At 38.9% G+C, this 12,330-nt stretch overlaps 1 protein-coding gene across 5 annotated transcripts in view; it reads left to right on the top strand.

The window, feature by feature from the left end:
- Window positions 1-12,330, top strand: part of ptpn12 (protein tyrosine phosphatase non-receptor type 12) — a 52,555-nt gene that overhangs the window by 14,638 nt on the left and 25,587 nt on the right. For all 5 annotated transcript variants that reach the window (XM_039791914.1, XM_039791915.1, XM_039791916.1 and 2 more), the window contains exons 2-5: window positions 7,399-7,507; window positions 8,854-8,930; window positions 9,142-9,237; window positions 10,722-10,760. In XM_039791914.1, coding sequence (XP_039647848.1) covers window positions 7,399-7,507; window positions 8,854-8,930; window positions 9,142-9,237; window positions 10,722-10,760 — 321 coding nt within the window. The remainder of the gene's footprint in view (window positions 1-7,398; window positions 7,508-8,853; window positions 8,931-9,141; window positions 9,238-10,721; window positions 10,761-12,330) is intronic.

Genomic DNA, 12,330 nt, shown 5'->3' with positions numbered 1-12,330 from the left:
AAGATTGATACCACTCTCATATAAAGCTACAGTCAGTAGCTGTTTAGCTTAGCTCAACATAAAGATGAAAAAAGGGGGAAACGGCTAGCTTGACCCTGTAGGTATTAAAATCAAAATACTGTCGGATTGTCTACTGTCTATTAGGTAGCAGGAACTTCCTCTAGTCTCTGCTGGTTACGGTAAGCGTGCAGACGTGAGAGTGGTATCTACTTATCTAACTCTCAGCAGGAAAGTGAAGAACTGTATAGCCCAAAATGGCAAACTATTTCTTTAATGCTGCTGTGGCTTCATGCTGCCATATTCATCACAACCCCTTCTTTTCGCAACTACACATTCATTCACTTGATTATGCATTCAGCATTTGGTGCAGTCACATTTTTCTGTATAGCCAAATATGACTTTGCACATTGCAGTTTTTTTTTTCTGATTTGGGACACTAATGCCACACACAGAGAAAGAAAAGCAGCAAGAACGCCAGTCAAGCTCATTGAATTGACAGAGGGAGAGAAGCAGAGCAACAGATTCATATAGAAAGCCAAACAGAACCTTTTAGTCTCTGTGCTGTAGCAGTGCATCATTTCCCCGTGTGCTCACAGCGCAGGAGATTGAGCTTTCTGAGAGCATAGTGTGACCTATTGGTGTGTGTGTGTGTGTGTGTGTGTGTGTGTGTGTGTGTGTGTGTGTGTGTGTGTGTGTGTCGAGCATTCAACTCAGTCTTGCTGTTTTACTCCTGACTGATAGGAGGCAAGAAAATAAAAGGAACAGAAGGGAATGGAAAGGTAGAATTAGTGTGGAGGGAACGAGAGCAATGTGAGAAAGATTTTTTTTATTATTTTAATCATTTGTGCTTTTAATTCTAATGAAAAAAGAGAGATGAAAACACTGGAGTGTGTTGCAAAGTTGAACACTAGTTGAACTTTTGGCAAAAGTGCAAGTGAAAATCTAATAAGAGATGTCCGTCAGCTGTTAAAGTTTGAGTAATCGGCTTCACACATTTTGCAGACACGACCACAACAGTCATCAGCGTAGGTGGTTTCAGTGCATTCTTGTCTTTTTAATGTGTGAAAAACAGAAAAATGTTTGATAAGTGTTTTCTAGTGTTTTAGTAACTTCCCTTTCCTGTGAAGAGAATTGTTTCCTGTGATGTTTTGTACATGATGCTTTTTTGCATAACATGAATGATACACTTGTATTCTGATGATCAGTTGTTTTCAAAGGTACAAATCTGCTCGACCTTTTCTGTAAAGTCGGTTCTTATAACTGATACATACATATAAGGCAGAAGTGCATACCATTCGGTGGTTCTAGGTTCTTATATGAGGATTTGTTTGTTTTTCTTATTTATATCATTGTATATCAATTCACAACATGAATTTTTCAAGCAAAAAAATTCAAAGCGTGCTGATTTTCCAGCTTCTCAAATGTGAAGATTTAGTTTCTTTTGTCGTTCTGTGTTAACAGTAAGGAAAATAAAAACAAGGCAAATAGATAGAAGATAAACCGCAGATTAATCTATGATGAAATTTTTTTCCCCCACTGTAGACCTATTTAAAATAATTGGATTACTGATTACTGTGCTTAGGTCGTAGAAGAAAAACATTGACCAGTTCCAGCTTCTCAAACCTGAGAATTTGCTGTATTTCTCTGTATTATAATTGTGGTTAAGTTATATCTTTCAACTGTCATACAAAACAAGAAGTCACAAATTCCCAGAGCCCAAGGTTATGTATTTAACGCCACATATTTGGCTATTATTAGGACTTAAACTATGACTTAATTATGAGAATAGTTGTATCATTTTCATCATCAATAACTGACTCATTGTAACTGATATTGACAATGATCATTAGTTGCAGGCAGCCCTACAAGAGTTTTTCCATCACTTGTCACTTTGGAGAAATTACACCACTAACTGTGCAACATATAAGAATTGAATTGAGGAGTACACTTGAGTAGTGATAGATACAAGCAGGTTTATTTTTCTTTGCCCTCTTTCTCTAGACCCCCCCTCCATTCAGGACAGAAGCTAGTGCGAAGCGACAGAGTGTGTGAAGAGAGCGTGTGAATGGACGACAGAAACGGGGAATAAAAGAACCCATTAGCTTAGTTACCAAGTGCCTCTTAAAAGCCTTGGCTCTCTTTTTTTTTTTTTTTTTTTTTCTCTTTTTTTTTTTTTTTTTTTTTTTTTTTTTTTTTTTTCATCTCTTCCCTCCGCTCCCCTTCTCTCTCTCTCTCTCTCTCTCTCTCTCTCTCTCTCTCTCTCTCTCTCTTCTGCCTTTTCTCTTTTTTTTTTTTTTCCCTCCCTGTTCACCGCCCCTTTGCCCCCCATATCTCCTCTCCTCTACTTCTTTCCTCTCTTTTTATCTTTCCCTTAAACTCCACCTCTCGTCTGTTTGTTTAGAAAAGGTACAGAGCAGCAGGCGAGGACTCTCTGCCTCTGCTTAATTTCTCCTGCATCCTCCAGGCTTACCCATTTTGTGTGTGTGTGTGTGTTTTTTATGTAACCGAGGAAGTAAGAGTAATTAGAAACAGGGTCTGTCTGGGACAATAGAAAGTAAAGAGAAAAATGGCGAGACAGATAGAAGCTGGGTCTCCCATACCCTTTCCCCCATAATGAAATCAAATTTAAAAAGCTGAATTTTGAAACAATATAGCTTTTATACACGTTGAGGTGGATTTTTTTTATCATCAGTAATTAGGTTACCAGGCTGATGAATGGTCGAATTTGACTTTAAATGCTAGTTCAAGTGTGTTTATGGACATTTTGAAATGCTGTCTGTTAAATATCTTCTCACTGCAGCCTCTCAGAAATGTCAGATGCTTATTTCTAATATAAAAACAAATCCGACATCTCTTGACTGCATTCAAGTTGATGGAAAAACACACCCAATACACATGTAAGTATGCAGTGCTTAAAATGGAATGCTTACAATGTTTGCATACAGCTTGCTTGGAGTGAAATTGTTTGTTAGTGTAATAGTATGACAGTGTAGCCTAGCCTCTCACCCACTCACGCAGCCCACTCACTCTGACATTTCTCCATGTGTGTGTGTGTGTGTGTGTGGCCTGTGTGTAATAACAACAAAGTGTAAATTGTAATTTTCCCATTGTGAATCAATAAAGAGTATACATTATAAATTATATTTGTATAATAATAATTACAATTCCACAGGGTTGCCCGGATGCATTTACTAATCTCCAACTGATTCCCTATGCAGTTTTGCATAAGAGGTCTGCACAAAAAGAGGTGTAGAACACGTCAAGCTTTTTACAATTTTAGTTTTTAAGCAGCCATAACACTCTGTTGGTAATTTTGACAGTTGTAGTAAGTGACATACTCACTCAAATAAGATATATAGGAGCAAACCATTTACTATTTGATTCTGATATGGCTTTTTAAACCTGATATCAGTCTATAAACAAACTGATCTACCTGTGCTTCTCTAGTACAATAGTTGTGTCAATGACCATCACATGACAGAAACAAGCTGTCATGTAAATAAAAGTTGGCCAGGTCAGAGAAGCAGACCTTCCACTGAATGTTTGTTTGTTTGTTTGTTTGTCGGCTTGATCCCCTGGATTGAGAGAGGGAGGCGTAAGCCTGGAATTACAAATGCTGAAATGTCTTTGAGCAAGGTATTTTCTAGGATTGTTTCTGTGGCTAATCCTTTGCAGTTTGACCTCATGATTATACAAGTTGTGACTTTGTGAAAACATCAAATCTCTTTCTAACTGGCAGCTGACATAGTCTATCATGTATAGATTCAAACTAGCGATGCAGGGCCAAAACAAATCATTGATTAGGTGCCACAAAATGTCAGAATTCATTGGCTCTAATGAGAGAATCTCGATCTGTACTTCCCAGTTTGCTGTAAATGAAGGGACATGGGCTTCAAAAGGAAAATACTTATCATCATTACCGTGTTAGAGGGCACAATTGTGTGCATGTTTGTCTCCAGATAATGTGTTTTGCGGGTTGGGGGAATCACAAACCATCACAAATCACTGTTGCCTGCCTTCTCTTGCTCACTGTGTGTGTATTTGTGTTTGTGAGTGTGTGTGTGTCTTCTCAGGCTCTGGCCCAGCACAGAAGCAGACGTCTGTTGGAAATGTAATTCACATGAGGCCAGAGGAGCTCTAATGCTATTACACCACACACACACACACGCACAGCTGTGTTGCCGCCCACAGGCTCTGTGTGTACCTCTCTTTCTCTTAAACTCCTTTCCTTGTTTCCGAGAGCTCAGCTCAGCTTGTCGTCGTGGTTTATAAAGATCAGTGATGCAAAATGAAAGGTGAAAAACTCAGGATGTCTTTAGGGTGCCTCTGTGCTGCTAGTCTAAGCTGTTTATGCGTGCGTCAGTAGTGTATTCAGTGAGTACAGCAGTCGGCTTGTCCGCTTATGAAGGCACTGAAGCCCTGTATCAAAAAAACTAACTAACTTTCAGAAGGCAAAAGAATTGGACAGGCGTGGAAAGTTATGGTGCGTGTGGGAGAGAGATTCATATGACTTACAATTCTCTCTCTACCCGTTCTGGAAATAGTGTTTTGTAGCTTTGTAGATATACATCAAGATTAACATGTAATGCATTAAAGATATAGGCCTACAGAAAGCAATGTGTTCTACAACCGAAGCTGCAACTAAATGGGACAGAAGTTCTCAACTATGCAATATCGTTTTTTTGACGTTGTAGTTTAACATTTTCATCACAGCTGTGATGTTTTCTGTGTTTGTAATGTAGCTAATAGTGTTGTCTGTCGGTGTGTGTCTTTGCTTTTCTGTGTGTGTGTGTGTGTGTGTGTGTGTGTGTTGTAAATGTGTCCTTAATAGCACAGAGGTAACGTTATGTCAAAAGAGAAACGGGGACAGGAAGAAAAGGCTTGAGGTTTGAGATTTCTCAGGAAATCAGGATGTACAGTATGTGTCCCTGTCACTAACACAAGGAAAGCCTGCAGACAGTGCCAGAGAGAAGAGGTAGGACCATTTTGTCACACAAGGCTCCAGCAGCCCCGAACGCCCACGCTGACTTTCTCAGAGCAGTGAGTGAGTGAGAGAGCGAGAGAGAGATATGCCTAATTCCCTCACTGTCTCAGAAAGAGAGAAGGTAGCGATTGAACCAACTGAGAGAATAAAGAGCGATATCATGTGAACACTGTCAGAGTCGAGCAGCAGGAGTTTTTTATGGTACAAAAATCTTGCTGGTCTTTTAAAGTTTCACTGTTACACTCGAGGCCGCAGTAAAGCATGAATGAGAAGGAGTTACGTAATATAATTCACTGGAAGTTTCAGAAAGTCCCCAAATTTTAAGTTCTTTGTCGTTGTGGTTTTCTTCCTATCTCTGTTAAGTCTTCTTGAACTTCAACCACCTCTAGATTCCTAGACACTTTTGTTTTGTATTGTAGTATTAGAGTATTGTATCGATATTGTGATATGAGACTAGATGTAGTCTTAGATTTTGGATATTGTAATATCGTAATATGGCACAAGTGTTGTCTTTTCCTGGTTTTAAAGGCTGCATTACAGTAAAGTGATGTCATTTTCTGAACTTACCAGACTGTTGTAACTGTTGTATTATTTGCCTTTACCCACTTTGTCATTATATCCACATTACTGATGATTATTTATCAAAAATCTCATTGTGTAAATATTTTTTGAAATCACCAGTAGTCAACACTATATCGATAGTATAGTATCAATCGATATAGTATGAATACTATATCGTTGCGGTATCGATATCGAGGTATTTGGTCAAAAAATATCGTGATATTTGATTTTCTCCATATCGCCCAGCCCTATGTAGTATACATACTTGTACCCCTTTTTTATTTTTATTTCTGTATAACACACAAACAACTGTTAATTCTCAAATAAATATGGAGAAAAAGGAGTGGATGATCTCTAGAATTTTGCTTCAGCTTGAATAAAAAAAAAATATATATATATATAATTTACTTGTTTTTTAGTGTGTAATATATATGTGTGTGTATATATATAAAATATGTGTATATACACACACATACATACACATATATATGTGTGTGTGTGTGTGTGTGTGTATATATGTGTGTGTGTGTGTGTATATATATATGTATGTATGTGTGTATATGTGTATATATAATGTGTATATATAATGTGTATATGTGTGTGTGTGTGTGTGTGTGTGTGTGTGTGTGTGTGTATGTATATATGTGTGTGTATGTATATATATATAATATATATGTGTGTATATATATATATATATATGTATAGATAGATAGATAGATAGATAGATAGATAGATAGATAGATAGTGAATTTTCTGGAAATTAGGTTGAGGTACAACAAAGGAACTAGCAGACAGAAAATGTCTGTTCTATGTCCTTAAAGTCCTTTCATCCCTGATTGAATTAAGTATTGAAATGTCTGACAAATCATTTTATTGCAGTGATGCAAAACTCCTGTAAATCAAATACTATTTCATGAAACTGTTCTGTTCATTTGCATCATTGCCTGCATGCATCTGTGTATGTGCATGTACTTATATGCATATATTTACCTTTTTGCCTTTCTGTTTTATAAAGCACCTTGAACTGCTTTTGTAGGAAATGGTGCCATAGGGATCAAATTTGGACTAAAACCTGAACTTACAAGGGTCTAAGACAACCAAATGGATGGATATAGTGGTAGAAAATCTGTATAGTAAAATCTGTATTGATAACCGATCTCTTTGTAGATTGGAGTATATTGTGAAGCGACTCAAGTTAAAGAACTGCTAGCTGAGCTTTAGCCTGCTATCAGACAAGAGACGCTGTAATTGTTCTCTTCCCATTAACTGGATGTGTCTTCATCAGTGTCTGCCAGTATTTGATTAGGCCACACTTAACTTAATGCACTATCACGCAAAGAGGAGCAGGAGTATGTGTGGGGGTGGGGTACTGTGGTGTCGGTAGTGGTGTGATTGTTGAAGGATGTGTAATGTGTGCGTATGTTAGAAGAGTTTAACCACTGTAACCTGTGTGTAAGCCAGGATGCTTCGGAAACAAATATAATAAAACGGCTTCATTGGCACTCAATTGAATAGTTTTCTGTGTGTAGAGTCACCACAGATGTAAGTTTTATTTGGAACACTTTAATCACTGCGCTCTGTAACTCTGTTTTCTTTGTATTTCTATTGGTGTGATACCCAGATAAAGACTTCTGTCTGACTCAATCTCTTTGCTTTGCTATCATTTATCACTTTTCTCTGGGCTGCTGAAGAGAAGTGCTCCCATATTGAGTGTAACCCATGTTACTTTTCCTCTGTTTGTAGCTCCATTTATACCTACAGAAAATATGTATGATCTCTGTTGGCGAGAAAGGAGGACGGGAAGATAATGTATTACTATTTACTAAATATATTCTTCTCTCTGGTTTTTCCAGCGGTTACGGAGGTTATCGACTAAATACCGGACAGAGAAGATCTACCCCACCAACGTGGGAGAGAGGGAAGAGAATATCAAGAAGAACAGATACAAAGATATACTGCCATGTAAGTACCGGTACAGATGCATGTTAGTATTTAGTCTATTAATGTGAATGGGATGTACAAACTACTACTCAAAAAAAAAAAAAAAAAAACCTTTTAAAAAAAAAAAAAAAAAAAAAAAAAAAAAAAAAAAAAAAAAAAAAAAAAAGGTTTTCCCCCTGCGGGGGGGGGGGGCCCCCCAGAACTGTAGGTGTACCATCAGGCCTAACTGTATCAGCCAGTGTAGCTCTCAGCTGTCTTTTTTCACTCCTACTTTCTGTTACTATGTTGTTTGTCTTCCATCATCTACCTTGCAATGTACCAAAATGATCCTCCAACACCAAACCTGTACACATTAAATGAAAAACAAATGTTATCAAGCAAAGATGTTAACCCTTAGTGGCTATCTGCTAGTTCAACAGTCTGGTTACCTCACACATGCATGCAGCTGAATCCTTAATTTGACTAAGTTTCATATGCTATTTTTATGCAATGCCGTGATGTTATAATCTGTATGAAAGCTTGTGTCCTGCATGACAGCGCATTAAAATATCATGTGTTTAGGTCCTCTGCTTTAAAGATAAGTCCCTTTGTGTGCCAGACAAAATAGTTGAAAAATATTGTCAACGTTGTCAAATGTACAAAAATTACGTTTATAACCATATCGCCTACCACTGTTCACTTGTAGGTAACATTTCTTTAAACTACCCATTTCCTTTCAGGTGAAGGTAGGGAATGACCGAAAGGAGCTGGAGATTGAAATGAGAAAAGACACATGCAGAAATTCACTGAAAAATGTCATGTGTGTAGAAATGTGTACACACATACATTTAGAGCAAACGCCGAAATCCAGTATGTTGTAATAGGTCATGTCTCGCGTACACACACAGAGCTTGCGCTGTACTTAATGACCTCAGGAAAAGCTTCCATGACCCAACATCTGTCCTACTTCTTTTATATCTTTATCCTCTTTTTCTCCTCTGTCCATCGATCATCCATCTATTCATCCATTTATTCATTCATTAATGCCTTTAGTGAATGAGCTGCTGATAAGGCAAAGGAAGAACCGCTTCATCCGTAACAGATGTGCACACACACACACACACACACACACACACACACACACACACACACACACAAACACACAAACAGGAATGAGGATGTTGCCGTGTGTCCATTAACCCATTTACATTATATTCCTCTCCAGTTTTTACTCGTTTGCCCTCTATCTCTCACTATATCCCATTCTATCCATTTTGTCTCTTTTCCTTTTTCTTGGTCTTGTTTTATTTTGTCATCAGTTTCTGCAAAGTAAAAAATATTTCAAATTCATCACAGTAAATAATTCTTTCTTTTTTGTTTGTCCCCAGTCGATCACACTAGGGTGAAGCTGACATTAAAAACGACCAATCAGGACACAGATTACGTCAATGCAAACTTTATCAAGGTAAAAAAAAAAAAAAAGCAGCTGAAATTCCTTTGCTCTGTTGTTTGACACTTTGATTACAGTGTTAGGAAAATGTATGTGTTATAAAGTGCTATATGAATCACAGGAACATCGGTTGTGGAGATAAAGTGCCTTTACAGAATCACCTTAAAAAACGGTGTGGAGGTGTGATCTTACTTTCTCTCTCTCTTCTCCCCATCACTCCCTTCAGGGTATAGATGGCCCAGAGGCCTATATTGCAACTCAGGGCCCACTGCAGAACACTGTCATCGACTTCTGGAGGATGAACTGGGAGTACAATGTAGCTGTGAGTATATGGCTCGTTGGATGGCGGAAAAAAGCAGGAGAGATGAATTAGAAGAGCAGGAGGTTAATAAGATGGCAGAGTCCCTCTAGGTCAACTTGAGTGTTTACTGAATGGGAACACTGTTACGTAGTGCATTTTTTTTCAAATGAAAGTGGGTGTAATAATTAAGGTAATCAGGGTGTGATTTGTGAAAAAAACAGAGGGGGGACTGGATCATTTTTGATTATGCACAACAAAACAAAAAATGCAACGATTAAATCCCCCTTCCAATACCCTGGATAGTGCCACTCGGCCAGACATGCCAAAACACTTGGTTATGGACTTCAATATTCAATGAAGAAACTTGGTATCCACATAAAACACAGCGCTTTCAAGCCGGGGAGCAGAATTCATCCAGGCGAAAACAAAAGACGTTCACCTTTTTTTTTTTTAAGATTATGTTGTGGGCATTTTTATTTGATAGGACAGCTTAGACACCAAAGGGGAGAGAGAGGGGGAATGACATGTAGCGAAGGGCCGCAGGTCGGAGTCCAACCCAGGGGCTGCGCTGCGTCGAGGACTGAGCCTCCATATATGGGCGCGCGCTCTACCAGGTGAGCTAAACAGGCGCCCCCTCGGGAGTGTTTTAAACCAACCACGATCTTTTTCCTAAACTTAACTATTTTTTATTTATTTTTTGGTTGCTAAACGTAATTGTCGTCGCCGCCGCCGCATGACGCTCACTTGTGCAAAATTCAACTACCGTGGCCCCTGAAAGGACCGTCATCTGGCGGCGCCTGTAGCCGGCTCACAGTCACCTGTTGGCGGCTAAACCCATCTACCAACTGCCGCTGATACGACTGAGCTCTGTAGCCGGTGTCCCGGAGCTCTGTAGCGGCTAAACACATCTAGCAACTGCCGCTCTGATTTAATCGTTCTATCGCACTATAGACTGTTCACGTTACAACGCTTTACTTAGTTTAAAATACTTTTTGTCCCCACCGGTGATTTAAAAATACATCTGCAGACGCAGGGATATGAAGACCAGAAAGGGGGAAATCCCTCGCACCCTGAAGGTAATTGGAATACATATTTAATGTGGTTGTCAGGCAGATGGGGAGTGATTAGGCGTGAACCAGATGGATAGAAGAAGGGGGAGCTGTGATTAGATTGAACTAGCACTCTGAAAAGGCTGGGGGATTGCTGCTGTGATAATTACTCCTGTAGGATCAAAGAGAATGATGTGAGATATAGATGTAAGAGTGAAACGTATGATCAAAAATGATCTGAAGTCTGACCTACTACTGTGGGAATGGAGCATAAAGAGAGGTTGACTCTCAATTTAAGTTTTTCTTATTCTGCTGGGTACTCGTCTGAGTGTCTGGCAACTCCAGCATTACATAAATAGAACATACAGGAATTAATATTTTTGGAAATGTAAGATTTAGCTGTGAGAGGCTGAGTGTAAATATTAATCGCAGTCCTTCCTGTTTGTGTCTCTGCAGGTTATTGTGATGGCTTGTCGAGAGTTTGAGATGGGAAGGGTAAGTCTGTGATATGTAATCCCTTCTTGTATGTCTGTGTGTTCGTGTGAGGTCATATTTTGTATGTTTATATGTCTGTACACACATCCATGTTTTATTATCTTCACCAAATGTAAATATAATTTGTTTAACCTTGGTGAAGGTATTTCTAGTTTTTCACATTTTTCATGCCTGCCTAGAACAGAATTGTCTTTGTTAAACCGGTGAAAAACAAATATAATAGAGCCTCTAAAAGTTACTATAAAAAATAAAGACACAAACATACCACACATACAAGACATTCACTGCATGATTCATCCTTAATACTCAAGTAGCATTAAGTGCAGTTAAGGCTTTTGGATAAAAACTGTTTTAATAATAAAAATAGAATAATAAATTAATAATAAAATTTCACTTTATGAGGTTTTTTAACATTAATGTGAGTTCCCCCAGCCTGCCTATGGTCCCCCAGTGGCTAGAAATGGTGATAGGTGTAAACCGAGCCCTGGGTGTCTCTACCTTTTGAGAAAATGAAACCTCAGATGGGCCGATCTGGAATCTTTGCTTTGCTTCAATATAAGAAGATTACCTCCCTCTTTCTCTGCTTCTGCCCCACCAGAGAAAGAGAGAGAGAGAGAGAGAGAGAGAGAGAGAGAGAGAGAGAGAGAGAGAGAGAGAGAGAGAGAGAGAGAGAGAGAGAGAGAGAGAGAGAGAGAGAGAGAGAGAGATCGATCGATCGATCATGGCTTTCAAACGAGCAAAGTGGCAGTTGGTCACCTTGCCCCCCCTTCTCTCCTCCTCAATAGCTACAGACACAGAAATGGCACATACTAAGGAAAGCTCATTGTAGGACTGGCTCTAGTGGCTGTAATTCTGCACCAAGGCTGAATTTCGGGAAAGAGACTTCAGATACAGTATTAGGGGACCACTAAGGTCTATATAAAAGCATCCAAAGAACACCATGTGATGGGACCTTTAATGGTCCTTCAACATCTGCCCAAGGGCAGTAATTCAAACAGAGTGTCCGGGGTGAGATGAATCTTTAGTATCAGGGTTTCCTGGCTCAGAATGGGCTTTTGGAGGGGGAACGCACAACAGTTAGCATGATCAGTCTGCAATTAGTAAAGGCAATTAGTCTGTGTTACCTCATTTGACAGAAATGTATGCATTTTCCTGTTATTTCTGACAATTTGAAAAACTAAAATGTATATGATGCTTGAGTAAATGAAAGCCAAATTAACAAAACTGGTTTAAAAAAACAATATTAATATTTAAATGAATCACCTTGAGAGTCCGGTACAGCCTGACTCTCAACTGGAGATGAAACTGAGATTAGCTCTCATATTCAAGTATATGGTCTGCTTGTTCAGCGGTTGTTTGGTAAGTTGCTCTTAAAACACATTTAGAGAGGATTTGAATGGCTATTTTTATTCTCAATTCTTATCATCTTGGTGCTTGTGATTTTCCTTTGGGGCTGGTTTAAACCTCTTTGGGGGGCGCCAAAAATTCCTCTATGCAGGGAAAACCCTCAGTATTCTCTGGGCTTTTTTTTAAGGCAGCGGAAATTTGTAAAGATCTTCCAGGGAGGGGA

This window comes from Perca fluviatilis, chromosome 23 (genome assembly GCF_010015445.1).
Source record: "Perca fluviatilis chromosome 23, GENO_Pfluv_1.0, whole genome shotgun sequence".
Taxonomy (NCBI): Eukaryota; Metazoa; Chordata; class Actinopteri; order Perciformes; family Percidae; genus Perca; species Perca fluviatilis.
The sequence above is the reverse complement of the archived record's forward strand: the minus strand, read 5'-3'. Positions and strand labels throughout refer to the sequence as shown.